Genomic DNA, 16840 nt, shown 5'->3' on the forward strand with positions numbered 1-16840 from the left:
AAATGACAGCCACTTCCTGGCAGATGAATGTAACTATCAAAAAAATGTGAGAAAAATAAAGACTTTTTTTTAAATTAAAGTGTCCTGAGCTTCCTGATGCCTCATGTCAAACAGTGGCATTAAAAGGGGAACCTAAAGCAAGCCAATAAATCAGCTACGTTCTGCCTTCTTCAAATGAGAAATACTTAAACCATGAAATCACTGTTTACTGGGCTATTACATTTATAACAATCTGCATATTAATATATTTGTAATAAATGATCAACAATTACGTTTCAGTATCTAAGCAAAATGGAAAATGAATTTTGCTGGCCACTTCATTAGGTTCCCAAGCTACTGGAATCACAAAATCTTAATTTCATTATGAGAAAGATCATCAATAAAGCACTTTTAAAAAAACCCCTGTACTTGAAAATAATGTCTCACAAAGAAACTTTTCTTACTGTATACATTCAGAATGCTGTGCTGAATAAAACTAGTTTTAAATGACTATGGTAAACATCAGTTACAAATTAAGGAAACTAATGCAGAGCTTGAGCGTCAGTCACAATGCCACCTAACGTGAGGCAAAACTCTTTCATAAGATTCTATCAATGCACTTTACTTACACAATGCCATCCTCTCATTTACTGTGGTTCTGGTCTTTTTATAAGGGTTAAAATGTCAAAACAGTCAAAGTCAATGAAAAAGTCAATTGGGCCAGGGTTTCATGTTTCATCTCTGCTATAGGTAGGCATACTCTCAATGGCTGCTATGGAAATTATTTCTCTAAGTATAGTGCTCTTGCATTCTGTTTTCATTAGTTTTCTTTCATTTTGGTCCGAGCTTCCCTTTTGTGCAGACTACTTCAGTGGCTTCACTATAATTTTTTGTCCTTAAACAATACAAGCCTACTGTATGCACAAAACATGCAAAAATTAGCTATGAACACAATTTTTTTCATTTGTGTGTGCAATCTGTGCACTTACATGTATGATGAGTGGAACCTGGGAAAGGAAATTTGAAAGTATCCATGAAAGTTCTTATATGGACCTTGTATGGACAGCATGGTAACACTCAAATAACTCAAATGTTAAAAAATATATTCAAAGCCACTGAATGTTAAAGAAATGGCTCCTGCACTCATTGGAGGAAGCAAACGGGTATGACAGCTATTTTAGCTGAAAGCACTCACCAAGATGTAATGGTCCATAAGGAGAATGAAAGAGGACAAGAAGCCAAATTTGAGAGAGAGATTTTCTCCCATAGCAAACATATGACCTTGAGTGCTACTCTTTCCAGCAGCATCCTAGATGTGAATAGAACAGAGACGCAATTTGGCAAGTTGATCAATTTATCTAAGAAGTATCTTTCAAATAAGTTACTTAAAACATCTGGTGAAGGCTCCTGGCTAACAGTGCCAACTTCTCTGAAAAGCTCTAACTGGTATGTATGTACATGAACTAGCAAAGTTGCACAGTAGGGGTGTGCGAAGCGGGCCCTATTCAATTAGGATTCGGCCTAAATCAGAGACAGCGATTCGATTCATTGATTTGGATCACTGTCCCCAATTTGATTCGGCCAAATCAAAATGTGAAGATTCAGTGCTGATTTTGGACATAGACACAGCTTTAAATGTTTTTTCTATGTACCTCGAGGTACCAGCGCAGCTGGTTAATGCTGCGATTCTGGGGCACATGGTGTGTCCCACAGGAGTGGGGCTGCCCCTCCATCTGCTTGGCAGAAAATTGGGGTCCACCAGGGAGCGCGCTGGGGCCCCCATGGGTCACGACCCAAAAGTGGGTCCCAAGAATATATGAAAGAGTTGTGAACAAACTTTTAAAATGGATCAACGAACTTTAAAAAATGATTCTCCTTTAACGGAGAAAACATGGGAAAGCATGACTTTCCCTTGCAACCTGGCAGAGTTCCAGCCTGCGAGGGGCAGCTTGGGGCCCCCCCCGCCCCACACACTGTGGGGCCAGCACCTGGGGATGGGGGGCAGTGGATTGGGAGTGAGGGGCACTGAGTTGGGACAGGTCATCGATGTTTACAAATGGGTCCTGGTACAAAAAAAGGTTGAGAATTACTGGTATAGTGTACACTGAGCAGACATGATGAGCTTCACTGAGGTGACGCTATTGTGGTCCTCTAACAATGCAAACATGCTATTACTGTCCTTGTCTTGATGTGTGACAAAGAGGGGAATATTGCCTGTCTAGGTTACACATGGGAGATGCAGAAATCTTTTCTAAATTCTAGTGATGTCCATGCACATATGTGTAGAGTGCTGCCAAGAGGGGAAACATTTCTCACAATGTCCTGCCCAAGAACATAATGTAAATGAAAGTCTGCCACTCTGAAATAGAAAGCATGCTATTGGTTAGACAAATCTTGAGAACAACATCAGACGATCTTATACAACTTCCTCATCTGCAAGACCATCAAAATTTAAATTGCTGTCCCTCACTATAAACTACCTCCCTTTTCATTGTCTGAAAACACATTTTTCCTCCATCCAAAATACTGATAACACAGTTTGCCATGTTTAAGTGCCTCTTTTTTGAGGCAATCTGAAAACGGCACCTCTCAACTGTTACTTGAAAGGCTTTATTTACCAATTATCAGGTCTTCGTATCTAACATCATTATATTTTCAGCTTGAAGTCAAAATCCTGTTATTTATACATCCATTAGTGCTAGGTATTTCAGATTATTTCCACTAAATGTCTGTTGATTTCCTCCTCTGCTCCCTAGCTTTTAGTTTTTCCTGCTAAAGACATGTGTTTAAATTAAGTTCATTCCTAGTTCTACAAAGAAGTAGGTTGACAAATAAGACACTGCAGGTTAAAATAACGAATTGGTGACAACTTACCTGAACTATCACATCTATGTGATGGAATCCTTCACTGTAGTTCTGGGAATTCCACTTCAGTACATAGAGAGGGCCAGACACATGCTGGGCATCCCCCAAATGAACTCCGTCTATACTGACTTTGACTGAAGTGATGAAGGCAGGAGAGAAGGCCAAAATTCTAAGTGAAAATAAACACGTTCATGATGGGACTTGAGGAAAGAGTTGCCATTACTCCTTGGAGAGAAACTACAAGGTTAAGCTTCCTAATACATACCAGTTAACGGGAGTAAAGATGAAAATACCAGCGTTTTTGTAGGCAATTAAGAAGCTAGGACTTAAGTATAATTTATAACAGGGGTAAGATTAACTTCCTCCATATCTGTATCTCCTAAGGATATAGATCCAGAACAACTAAAACTGGAACAGCCTTCGCTGTACCCAAAGGAAAGCTTGGACATCCCTTTATGAGCATGCATCCCGCCTCTTGTAGAGATTTTGATTTAAGGGTTGGGTTTTTTTTAATTTTCCCAGCCAGGACATAATTCAATTCATATAACTCAATTTAATGGGAAACATTTGCAATCAAGGATCTTAAGCAAAGATTTCATAGACATTAGGGCTAGAAGGGACCTCGGGAGATCATCGAGTCCAGCCCCCTGCCCAAAGGGCAGGAAGTCAGCTGGGGTCATAGGATCCCAGCAAGATAAGCATCCAATTTACTCTTGAAGGTGTTCAATGTAGGTGCTTGAACCACCTCCGCTGGCAGACTGTTCCAGACCTTGGGGGCTCGGACAGTAAAGAAATTCTTCCTTATGTCCAGCCTGAAGCGGTCTTGCAGGAGTTTGTGACCGTTCGACCTCGTCATCTCTTGGGGCGCTCTGGTGAACAAACGTTCCCCCAGATCCTGGTGGTCACCCCTGATAAACTTATAGGTGGCCATCAGATCACCCCTGAGCCTACGCTTTTCCAGGCTAAAGAGTCCCATGGCTGTGACATGTATTTTTCATAGATTTCATAGACAATAGATCATCAGGTCTAGCCCCCTGCCCAAGGGGCAGAAAGTCAGCTGGGGTCAGATCACCCCAGCAAGATAAGTATCCAAGCACTTCTTAAAGGTATACAGGAGTAGGTGCTTGCACCACTTCTGGGGAGAGTCTATTCCAGACTCTGGAGACTTGAATGCTAAAGAGATTTGTCCTTATGTTCAGTCTAAAATGGTCTTCCAGCAGTTTGTGACCATTAGACTTTGTCTTTCCTTGGGGTGCCCTGGTGAACAGACATTCCCCTAGTTCCTGATGCACACCCCTTATATACTTATAGGCTGCCACCAAGTCACCCCTGAGCCTTCACTTCTCCAGGCTGAAGAATCCCATGCCTCTCAGCTTCTCCTAATAAGGCCTGCTCTCTTGACCTCTAATCGTGTGTGGCTCTTCTCTGGACTCTCTCAAACTTCTCCACATCTTTTCTGAAGTGTGGAGCCCAGAATTGGATGCGGTACTCCAGCTGCAGCCTCACCAATGTGCTAAAGCTAAGTTTGTGGATGACACCGAATTATGGGGAAGTGTGGACACGCTAGAAGATAGGCTGGCAATTCAATCCAACCTGGAGAGGCTTGCAAGGTGGATGGATCAAAACCTGATGACATTCTACAATGAAAAATGCGGTGCTCCACCTTGGGAGAAAAAACCCATATCATACCTATACTCACTAGCACCATGGCTGAAACAGACTTGGGGGTCATGATTGACCACAAGGTGAACATGAGCTACCAATGCGATGCTACAGCTGGCAAAGCAAATAAAACTCTGGCTTGCGTCTACTGATGCATCTCAAGCAAGGCCCAAGAAGTCATCCCACCAATCTGCTTTTGACACATGAATCCAGATAATTTATGAATATATTGAGTACTGGTCCAAGTACTGAGCCCTGTGGGGCGCCACTGGTCACTGTGTACCAAGTTGACTCGGTTCCACCGGCTATCACTCTCTGGGTCCAACCACAGAGCCAGTTCCCCAGCGATTGGACTGTAAGGTTGTTAAGGCTGCAGTTCCCCAATTTTAATATGAGGACATCATGGGAGATGAAGTCAATGGCTTTTTTTAAGTCTACATATATGACATCCACCTGTTTTCCTTTGTCCAGGTGATGCATTACCTAGTCATAGAAGAAAATAAGGTTGGTCAGGCACGACCTACCTGCAATGAAGCCATGTTGGGTCTCTCTCAGAATGCTATCTTCTGTTAGCCTGTTGTTGATAATTTCTTTGATAATTTTTTCCAAGATTTTTCCAGGGACTGAGGTCAAATTGATTGACCTGTAGTTCTCTGGATTTTCTTTTTTTCATAGATGTCATAGACATTAGGGCTGGAAGGACCTCAGAAGATCATTGAGTCCAGCCCCCTGCCCCACAGCAGGAAGTAAGAAGGGGTCATAGGATCCCAGCAAGATAAACATCCAAATGTCTCTTGAAGGCATTCAAAGTAGGTGCTTGAACCACCTCTGGCGGGAGTCTATTCCAGACCTTGGGGGCTTGGACAGTAAAGAAGTTCTTCCTTATGTCCAGCCTGAAACGGTCATGGAGGAGTTCATGACCCAACTTTGTCATCCCTTGGATGTTCCCCCAGATCCTGGTAAGCACCCCTGATAAATTTATAGGCAGCCACCAAAACACCCCTGAGCCTGTGCTTTTCCAGGCTGAAGAGTCCCATAGCTCACAGCCTCTCATCATAAGGTCTGTTTTCCTGACCTCTGATCACGCATGTGGCTCTCCTCTGGTCTCTCTCAAGCTTCTCCACATCCTTTTTGAATTGTGAAGCCCAAAACTGGATGCAGTACTCTAGCTGCAGCCTCACCAAGGCCGAGTACAATGGGAGAATAACATCCTGAGATTTGCTTGAGAAGCATCTGTGGATGCAAGCCAGCGTTTTGCTTGCTTTACTAGCCACAGCATCACATTGAAGGCTCATGTTCATCTTGTGGTCAGTCATGACCCCCAAGTCCCTTTTGTCTGTAGTGCTAGCCAGCGTAGCACTGCTGAGCCTATAAGGATGCTGCAGGTTCTTCTTCCCAAGGCGGAGAACCTTGTATTTTTCAGTGTTAAACACGATCAGGTTCTCATCCGCCCATTTCTTGAGCCTGTCAAGGTCAGCCTGGATCATCCTCCTGTCCTCAGGTGTGGCTGCTTTACCCCAGAGTTTGGTGTCGTTGGCGAACATGGCCAGTCTGCTTCTGATACCAATGTCCACATCATTAATGAAGATGTTGAATGCTATAGGCCCAAGGACAGAGCCTTGAGGAACCCCATTGGTCACAGCACATCATGATGACTGACTTCTGTTAACCACTACCCTCTAGGTCTGGCTACGGAGCCAATTCCCCAGCCGGCGAATCGTGGTGAAGCCGAGGCTGCAGTTGGCCAGCTTTGTTATCAGGTGATCATGGGATACCAGATTGAAGGCTTTTTTGAAGTCAAGATATATGACATCAATCTCTTGTCCAGATGATAGGTCACCTGGTTGTAAAAGGAAATAACATTGGTCAAGCAAGACCTACCTACAACAAACCCGTGCTGGCTATCCCTCAGGATGTTGCCATCAACCAGTCTGTTAAGAATGATCTCTTTGATAATCTTTTCTAATACCTTCCCCGGAACAGAGGTCAGGCTGATGGGCCTATAGTTTGCCGGATCTATTTTCCTCCCTTTCTTGAAGATAGGCACCACATTGGCCTTCTTCCAGTCTTTGGGCACTTTGCCTGTGCTCCAGGAGTTCTTGAAGATCCATGCCAGGGGCTGAGCTACGATGCTTGCCAGCTCCTTGAGTACTCTGGGGTGTAGATGGTCAGGGCCGGCTGACCTGAAGGTATCTAGCCTCTCAAGGTATTCCTTCACAAGGTCAGCATTGATGGAGAGCAAGGAATCTCTCTCACCCAGGCCTTCCTGTCCTGTAATGGGCAGGGATGTCCCTTGGGACTGGTGAAAAACCAAACGCAAAGTACCCATTTAGCAATTTGGCTTTTTCCTGGGTGTCATTTGTCAGTTGTCCCATCTGGTTTAGCAGGGGTCCAATGTTGCCCTTGCTTTTCCTCCAGCTCCCCACATATCTAAATATCTTTATTGTCCTTGATACTTGTAGCTAACTGGAGTTCCATCACAGCCTTGGCTTTCCTGGTTCGCTCCCTGCAGGTCTGGACCAGTGCAGAATATTCCTCCTTGGAGGTGGATCCAGTCCTCCATCCTTTGTAGGTCTTTCTTTTTAGATGCAGGTCTGCTGATTCCCTGGAGAGCCAAGGGGGCTGCTGTGCCCTTTTGCTGGCTTTCCTCTGAGATGGGATAGACTTTGCTTGTGCATCCAGGATCACTCCCTTGAGGAGCAACCACTCATCCTGAACTCCCCTCACCTTTGGGTCATGGTCCCTTAGGACCTCCCCAACAAGCCTCCTGAGCTTGTCAAAGTCAGTTTTCCTGAAGTCGAGGACTTCAGTATGGCTGACTGACTTGCCAGCTTAACGGCGGATGGTGAAGGTGATCAGTTCGTGGTCACTGTCACCCAGCTTCCCTTCGATCGTTAGGTTGCCGATTAGGTTGTCCCCCATTGCCAGTACCAGGTCGAGCAGTACTTCACCTCTCGTCAGCCCGTAGACTTCTTAAGTCAGATACAGCTCATCCACACACGTGAGAAAGCTTTGTGACCATTCGGATTTGGCCGAGCACTCTTCCCATGAGAGGTCTGGGTAGTTGAATCTCCCATGACAATTATGCACCAGGAGTGTGCGGCCTCAGCCAATTCCTTGGCGAACTCCTGGTCAAGCTCTTGATCCTGGGTAGGAGGTCTGTAGTAGGTTCCCACCATTGTGTCCCCTGTGCCGTGTTCCCCATGGATTTTAACCCAGAGGGTCTCCAGTCGTCCACCCTGGCTGCCAATGTCGGCTTGCAGGGACATGTTGCTTTCCTTGACATTGACAGCTACATCCCCATCCCTTTTGTCCACTCAGTCTCTCCTGTACAGGGTATAGCCATTTATACCTGCGGCCCAGTCATGAGCAGAATCCCACCAGGTCTCCATTATCCCTATGACATCGTAATCATTTGTGTTAAGCAAGAGGAGAAGTTCCTCATGTTTATTTCCCAAGTTCCTGGCATTTGTGTACAGGCATGCAAGCGTCCCTTTGGGGGCCCTTGCCTTGCCTACAGATCGTTCTAGTGCTGGGGCAGGGGTGGGCTCCTTTAAGAGCCTTGGCCTGTTGGCTTTGCAAGGGGTGCTCAGTGGGCCAGCAGTGGCGGTAGTCCCCTCATCCCCCGGCAGGCTTAGTTTAAAGCCCAGTGGAGCAGGTCTGGCTGAGAAGAGCCTCCTCCCCTGTGGAGAGAGGCGGAGGCTGTCCCTTCCCAGCAGCTCACTGCCTCTCTCACCAAAGGGTGGACTGTGGTCATAGAAGCCAAAGCCTTCACAATTAACAGCAGGGAAGGGGTTTATTATAACAGTGGGAAGCCATATGGGTGGGGGCTCCTTGGTCCCTCAGTGTGTGGAGCAGACGCGGGGCTTGGCCCAGGGTTGGGGGAGGAGGCAGGGTCTGGCCCTGGCTCAGTTGCGCTTCCTGTAGCTCTCTAGGTGGGCCAGGATCCAGCTGGCCAGGACCAGGAAGGACAGGAAGAAGGTGCCTAGGCTAGTGGCACTCTCCAAGGTGCTGAGCAGGGCCAGGGCTAGGCTCAGGGCGGCGGAGGCGGCAGCATGGGGTGGACATGGAGCATGGCGTGGACACGGGCAGTAGCATGGTGAATCCCAGTTGAGTCCCAGTGCTGGAAACGACAGCGAGATAGGCACCACACTGGCCTTCCTCCAATTTTCAGGAACCTTTTCTGAGTGCTAAGAGTTCTCAAATATTCTTGTCATTGGTTGTGCTATGATGTCAGCCAACTCTTTTAGCACTCTGAATTCCATCCAGGCCAGCTGACTTGTGGACGTCCAGCCTCTGAAGCTGTTCCCTCACAAGATCTTCACCAATTATAGGCATATAATTGCCCTTACCCTGGTAATCCTGTGTCCTGTCAGGCAGGGTTATCCCTTTGAGCTGGTGAAAAACCACCTCCAAGTAATCATTGAAGAGATCACCTTTTTCCTGTCAGCTGCCCCATTTGGTTTAGCAAGGGTCCAATATTGGCCTTTTTTTTTTCTGACTTCCCATGTATTTGAAGAAGGACTTTTTATTGTCCTTGATTCCCGTAGCCAGTTTGAGCTTGGTTTCAGCCATGGCTTTTCTGGTCTGCTGCCTACAGGTGCGGGCCAGTGCTGTATAATCCTTCTTAGTGATGGAAGTTCCCGACTTCCATCCCTTATAAGCTTCTCTTTTAGATTCAGGAGGTCCATGAGTTCCTTATTGAGCCAAGGGGGTCTCCAAGCCCTTTTGCTACCTTTCCTACAGGCCTGAATGGAGTTCCCTCGTGCTTTTAGGATCATGTACTTAAGAAGTGACCACTCACCATGGATTCCCCTCCCTGTCAGATCATGGTCTTTTAGGACCTCAATAACTAACCTCCTGACCTTGTGAAAGTCAGCTTTCCTGAAGTTGAGGATTTCTGCATTGCTGACTGATTTGCCAGCTCTCTGTGGATAGAGAAAATGATCAACTCGTGATCACTGTCACCAAGCTTCCCTTCAATCTTTATGATTATTTCTAATAGCCAGCCTTTATCATAGATACATAAACAAGTGGACTGCCAAAACAATCTTCTAATCTAGAGAAAACCAGATTCTGTGAGCAATGAAATTTTTTTTTTGTCCAGGGACCAGGACTCCCCCGCCAAGATTCGGGATGGACTCAGGAGAGACTCCGCCAGGCCTAGGGTCAGGGAGGACTGAGTTAGAGACCTTCTGGAGGCGCTGGATGTGTTCATATAAGCAGGTCCAGATGGTCTCCACTCCAGGGTGTTGAGGAAATTGGCAGGGGTTATCACAGGGCCCCTGGCATGGCTTTATGAGCACTCGTGGTGCTTTGACCAGGTGCTGGACGACTGGAAGAGGGCCAATGTGGTCCCCATCTTCAAAAAAAGGGAGGAGAAGTGACCTGGGCAACTATAGGCCCATTAGTCTTACTTCAATCCTGGGGAAGCTGTTCGAGAAGATTATCAAGGAGCACATCTGTGAAGGGCCAGCAGTGGGGATGATGCTCAAGGGCAACCAGCATGGTTTCATTAGGGTCAGGTCCTGTGAAACCAACCTGATTGCCTTCTACGATCAGGTCACAAAATCATTGGAAGCAGATATCATGGTGGATGTAGTCTTTCTGGACTTCAGAAAGGCCTTTGATACTGTCTCCCACCCCATCCTCATTAAAAAACTAGATGACTGTGGCACTGATGCCTACACAGTCAGATGGATAGCAAATTGGCTGAGGGGCCACACCCAGAGAGTGGTGGTGGACAGGTCATATTTGACCTGGAGGGATGTGAGCAGTGGAGTCCCCCAGGGCTTAGTCTTCGGGCCCATACTGTTCAATTTATTAGCGACTTGGACGAGGGGGTGAAAAGCACCCTGTTTAAATTCCCAGACAACACCAAGATTTGGGGTGAGGTGGGCACGCTAGAAGGGAGGGACAAGATACAGCTGGACCTGGACAGGTTACAGGGGTGGGCGAATGAGAATAGGATGGGATTCAATACTAACAAGGGCAGGGTGCTGCACTTGGGCAGTAAGAACCAGCAGCATACCGATAGGCTGGGGAACTCTCTTTTCGAAAGCACAGTGGCAGAAAGAGATCTTGGAGTCATTATTGATTCCAAGATGAACATGGGTTGCCAGTGCGAGGACACGGTCGGTAGGGCTAACCGCACCTGGTCGTGTATCCACCAATGCATCACAAGCAGGGCCAAGGAGGTGATCCTCCCCCTCTATGCGACACTGGTCAGGCTGCAGTTGGAGTACTGCATCCAGTTCTGGGCACTGCACTTCAGGAGGGATGTGGACAACCTTGAGAGGGTCCAAAGGAGGGCCACTCGCATGATCCGGGGACAGCAGGGCAGACCCTACGAGGAAAGGCTACAGGACCTTACCCCATTCAGCCTTCACAAGAGAAGGCTGAGAAGGGACCTGGTAGCCGCCTATAAACTTGCTAGGGGGGACCAGCAGGGAATGGGAGAGACCTTGTTCCGCTGAGCGCCTCCCAGAGTAACAAGGAATAACAGCCATAAGTTGTTAGAGAGTAGGTTCAGACTAGACATCAGGAGGTGCTATTTCACAGTCAGGGTGGCTAGGATCTAGAGCCAACTTCCAAGGGAAGTAGTGCTGGCTCCTACCTTGGGGGTCTTTAAAAGGAGGCTTGATGACCCCTAGCTGGGGTCATTTGAGCCCAGTTTTCTCTCCTGCCCAGGGCAGGGAGATCTGCAAGGTTCCTTCCAACCCTATATCTATGAATCTATGAATAGTTATGGTTATATTTAGAGACATATAACTTGCTTTAATCATAGAGAACCAAACAACTATTAAAGAACCCATGAAAGTTTTAAGAGACTCCAGAGTACCTGATGTGGGTGGAGTAAAGGATTTTTGTTAATGGTTCATGAGCAGGGCTGCTATAGAGTAATGACTTGGGATTGGTGATGAGAACTGCAGGCCATTCCTCAAAGTGCAGATCTACAAAGCTAAAAAGGTCATGATCAAATGCAAGCAGCCGGTACCTGGTATTAAAAGAAGACAACACTGTTAGCATGAAGCACTGTATGTACAGAAGATTCATACAAACTAATTCGATTTTATTTCTGTAAAATGAGTAGCAACTAAAACAGCTTTTATCTCTGGTTGCTAGGTATTAAACTAAGACTTTAAAATTCATTTCAGTTCCAATTATAGAAGCAATTATCAGATCCATTGTCAAGGCTGAATTAAATTTTGCACCTTAAATAGAGATGTACCATTATATGTATGAATAATTCAATTACTGTTTATTAAGGCCATGCGAAATTTTGCTGGCCGTTCCATTTTGACACTGTTTCAACTCATTTTGAGGTCGAAACAGCAAAATCTAAATGAAACAAAGGGCATCAAAACAGCCTTGAAACAAAACATGGCTAGTTGAAATATTTCAACCATAGTGCTGGAGATGGGAAGTCAGTTCAGCTGGGCTGACTCCCCGTCCCTGGCCGATCTAGTGAAACATCAAAACAGAGTTGAAACACCTTACTGTTCTGGTGAAGCAAAATGGAACAGCTGTTTCAAATCGAAATGACATTTGATACAAAACGCTGTTCCATCAAAACCTTAAAGCTCAAGGCGAAACGGAACGGTGCCGTTTCATACAGCCCTAATATTTATACTACTATAATGCCTAAATACTTGAAATGGTGCTCCAGTATACCAGTGATGGCCCAAGACTCTACTGCACTAAACTTCTGTACAAACACATACAGCTTCAGCAAAATTAAACAGATTAAAGACCAGTATACTAACATACTAGATTACACTGATTCTTTGCAACATCTGACACTGTTCAGTGTGCTACTGAGGTTACATCCCAGTTAGACTATATTTATTTCTAAACCGTGTGAACATAATAGACCTGGTACAAAGCAATAATAATTCAAACTACTAACAGTGATGCTTTAATTATAAATTGTGCAGAATTTTCAGTTACGAACACACATTGTTCAGAAATGCAGAAATCCTGTACTCAGTTTCTCAATATGCAGAATAAAGGAAATAAGATTATTAAAAATGTTGCTTTAGGGCTTCATTACTTATTTCAACTGCAAGGGAGGCAGAATTTCCAATATTAGAAACAAAATTTTTTAATATTAATGTTAATCCCATTCCATTGGCTACTAACACTTCTATTGATCTCTCCACGTGGGATCAAAAAGAGTCACCACTTAAACTAAATATACAGATATTACCAGGTTTTCATTGTGAGGTTTACTTGCCTCCTATTATTCATCCAGTCTCCCAGCTCCAGCTCCAGAGTACCATGAGAATGCCGATTATGTAGGACTGGCATCAGCCCACCCAATGTATGGAGGTGCCCACATAAATAGGCTGTAGCAGAACTAGTAAAAACAATATCATAATGAATTAATAGTACTCTTACCCTTTATGGGGAAGGAAATAACACCTTAGGATAGCTGCAAACTGATAAGCACTTATATGAAGACAAGGCGAATTTAATTCTGCAATATGCAGGAAAAGAAGAGACATCTCACCTCATTAGCGTTCTTATTCCTGGGGATGGGGAGATGATTGTTGAAGTTGGGTAATGGCCAAACCAGATAGTTTGATTGCTATTACGACTTTCTGCAGCCATTGAGTACAACTCTTCCATATGATTCTGAAACGGCAGAGGATTTGAGAAGGGGTCTTATTAGCACACAGGCTACTTGGATCCAAAAGGAAAACAATGTAATTTCAGCATTTAAACAAGGAACAGCACTTGTTAAATTTGACTGGTTCAGAAGCCTATGCATACATGTAGTGAATGGCTGCTAACTTCCTTCAGCTTTACAAAATGAAAAATCAGATGTTGGAAAAATAAAGCTATATAGCAATCAAAATATTTCTTCTAGTTGGATAATGGGGAGAACAGTGTAAATAAATTCTATATGAGATTTTTTTTAAATGTTGTAGGGTGTGTTAGGTTGACATCAAGTTTTTTTTTAAGTCTGTTTAGGGTTTCCTTTAATTTATTTCTATGATTAAAAAATACAAGCAACAAATCTGGCTATTCTCAGTTTTGCTGGAGGACTTATTATAGCTGTGATGTATATTCCCAGAGAATATGTACTCTGTGTTCTAGTCATATAATTAAAGGGGCAGAGATGCTGAATCTTAAACAAAATGATCCTCTTTCCAAAGCGTTAGTTACTTACCATTAGTTAGTTACTTAACCAAATAGTAACCAAAATTCCTTTCATTCTGTTGTTCAGCTTTCAAGTTTGCTCTCATGAGATAATTTCATAGTCTACAATCATCAGTATCCCAAGTCTTTCAGGATCAAAAAAGACCTCAAATTCTAATGTAAAACTCATGTTAAAAAACAAAGTCACAAATGGGCATGAATTCATTCTTTTCTTCCTTTGATATTCTTTTTCCTTTTAAACAAAGGGAAAATGTTGTAACATGAATGGAGAGGGGAGGCGTGTGTTATACAAAAAAGGTTAAAATCTAGATGCCAAACCAGGTCAACAAAACAGTGCTTTAGTAGCTATAACTAATATTTCATTTGTCTTCAGGGATTTGTGTAATTAGGCTATTTTCCCTGCAAGATTATAATTAAAAAGGTTTTGTGTACAGCTGAATCATCAATAAAAACTACAGATTAATTTTTAAAACTCCTGACAGAGTGTAATCTATAACCTAAGCATGTACGTCCATGATCCAGAACTGCCTCTTTTCTCCAGACTTCAGTTTTGTGCAAACATTTGCAAATGACACTTTCCAGACTCTTATTCAATCACCTAATAACCACACATGCTTAATTTACTTCAGCCAAGGACGAGAGACCACAGTCAGGAGTAAACTTTCTCCACTCACTGCTTCATTTTGCCCGTCAAGCTACTGCATCCAGTGTTGCTCAGAGTAAACAATTAGAACAATGGTATTGCATTTTGTTCTTCTGTAGCATCTTTCATACAAATACCTCAAAGTGCTTTATAAAACATGATTTAGTCCTAGCACTCCTTTAGGGCAAATTAGAGAGAAAAGGAAAATTTTATTCATCATTGAATGCAGTTATCTCAAGGGCAGAACGTGACATGCGTTTACCAAAGCATAGCAATCGTACATAACATTTTAGGTGAGTAAGTGAAAAACAGAATATCCAACTGAACATACCAAGGAAGTTTAGGGTAGTGAAATGCATTTATCCAAATTGGAATGAGACCTAAACATCAGTATTAACATTTTTACTTTTTCAAACATTATCATAATATCTTTAAAGATATAAGAACCTCACACATTTACCTCACTTGTAAATGATCCAAATTGCTATACAATGATTAAGATGTTGCCAACCCTCACAAACCTCTTACATACAACAGAAATGCAAAACTGTAGAACTCTTGGTTCAGAGATGATATATATTATTATACCAACAAAGAAATCACAAAAAAAAAAATTTCTACAAGCTTTCAGGCATATGTGCCCTTCCTCAGGCTCAGGGAAAATTAAAGATGGTAAAAAGTCCCCATAGGTAGAAAATAAACTTCTTTTTTGCATAGAAAAAGCTGAAGGTGGAAGTCTGTTCTTCTTATGTATAACAGTATCCACATGTTCAACATAACTGATAAGGAGGGAGGACCTGGACAACTATAGGCCCATCAGTCTTACCTCAATCCTAGGGAACCTCTTTGAGAAGATCATCAAGGAGCACATCTGTGTTGGGCTGGCTTCAGAGATGATGCTCAAGGGCAACCAGCACAGTTTCATTAGGGGCAGGTCATGTCAGACCAACCTGATTGCCTTTTATGATCAGGTCACAAAAGCATTGGATGCAGGTGTCACCATGGATGTTTCAATACTGACAAGTGCAGGGTGCTACACTTGGGCAGTAGTAACCAGCAGCACACTTATAAGATGGGAAACTCCCTTCTTGAGAGCACGGAGGCAGAAAGGGATCTCGGAGTCATTACTGACTCCAAGATGAACATGGGCCGACAATGTGAGGTCATGGTTGGCAGGGCTAACTGGACCTTGTCGTGCATCCACAGGTGCATCTCAAGTAGGGCCAAGGAGGTGATCCTCCCCCTCTACGTGACACTGGTCAGGCCACAGCTGGAGTATTGCGTCCAGTTCTGGGTGTCCCATTTCAGGAGGGATGTGGACAACATTGAGAGGGTCCAGAGGAGGGCCACACGCAAGATCCGGGGACAACAGGGCAGACCCTACAATGAGAGACTGCAGGACCTGAACCTGTTCAGCCTTCACAAGAGAAAGCTGAGGGGGGACCTGGTGACTGTCTATAAACTCACTAGGGGGGACCAGAAGAGTTTGGGAGAGACCTTGTTTCCCCTAGCGTCCCCTGGCATAATAAGGAATAACAGCCATAAGTTGTTGGAAAGTAGGTTTAGATTAGACATCCGTAAGAACTACTTCACAGTTAGGGCGGCTAGGAGCTAGAACCAACTTCCAAGGGAAGTGGTGCTGGCTCCTACCCTAGGGGCCTACCTGGCTGGAGTCATTTGAGCCCAGATTTTCTCCTGCCCAAGCAAGAGGTTGGACTTGAAGATCTACAAGGTCCCTTCCAACCCTAATTCTATGATTCTACGAAGGCTGGTGCACTAATAAAAGGACCTAACTAATAAAGACATTTGTTTCTTGTTTCATCTGAAATGCAAAAAAATACATCTGCCAAACTGAAAAAGGCAGAATTAGGAAGGAAACACTGAAATACACTACTGCCATCAAAACCTTTTAGAAACTGAGCGTGGAGAGAACACACCACCAACCATGGACACTGGCTATTGAGAAGATGCCAGAATGCCCTGTTCCCCTGGAGTCTGCCATGCTGGGAGCAGATCCACCCAGTCTGGCTACAGGAGCCAGGCAGGCGCAGGCCCACACCTAGCAGTGTACCTGGGAGGCAGGGGACAAGTGGGATGAGCAGAATGGTGCTCCTCTTACCCCAGAAGTCTTTGCCACGCTAGGAGCAGCACTGCACCCAAAAGCATACTGTGGGAGGAATCAAATGGGATACCCCTGGGAGGCTCCCAGGGATCCTGTGCCAGAAGGCTGCTGCCATCTGAGCAACAGTATCAGGAGCAGGTAAGATTTTGCCCTGCTACGCCTTCCCTTTTTCACCTCTCCACCCCTGCCCTCCATCTCTACTTGTCAGCATAGCCTGCCCCCATTCCCAAGGGCTGCAGGAATTTGCTATGTGTCTCCTTGAGCCTTAATCTGCCATTTTAATGTTGGAATACTGGATTATTTCTTGGAAGAAAAAAACAAAACCTACACTGGTCTCTAATGGAGGAGGAAAAATAGCCACATTTGTTTTCCTTGAGCTAAATCATAATTTTAAAATACAAGGA

At 44.5% G+C, this 16840-nt stretch overlaps 1 protein-coding gene across 6 annotated transcripts in view; it reads right to left on the reverse strand.

Moving 5' to 3' along the window:
- The window catches only part of TMEM62 (transmembrane protein 62), a 45519-nt gene that overhangs the window by 10873 nt on the left and 17806 nt on the right, over positions 1-16840 (reverse strand). For 5 of the 6 annotated variants that reach the window (XM_090033321.1, XM_090033326.1, XM_090033324.1 and 2 more), the window contains 5 exons: positions 13019-13143; positions 12743-12865; positions 11348-11503; positions 2854-3013; positions 1175-1288 (listed from right to left, as the gene is read on the reverse strand). In XM_090033321.1, the coding sequence (XP_089889447.1) occupies positions 1175-1288; positions 2854-3013; positions 11348-11503; positions 12743-12865; positions 13019-13143 (678 nt within the window). The remainder of the gene's footprint in view (positions 1-1174; positions 1289-2853; positions 3014-11347; positions 11504-12742; positions 12866-13018; positions 13144-16840) is intronic. The other variant, XM_090033323.1, reaches the window with a different exon arrangement.

The sequence above is a fragment of the Crocodylus siamensis genome, chromosome 2 (assembly GCF_052110815.1).
Source record: "Crocodylus siamensis isolate JL-2025a chromosome 2, ASM5211081v1, whole genome shotgun sequence".
In the NCBI taxonomy this organism is placed as follows: Eukaryota; Metazoa; Chordata; order Crocodylia; family Crocodylidae; genus Crocodylus; species Crocodylus siamensis.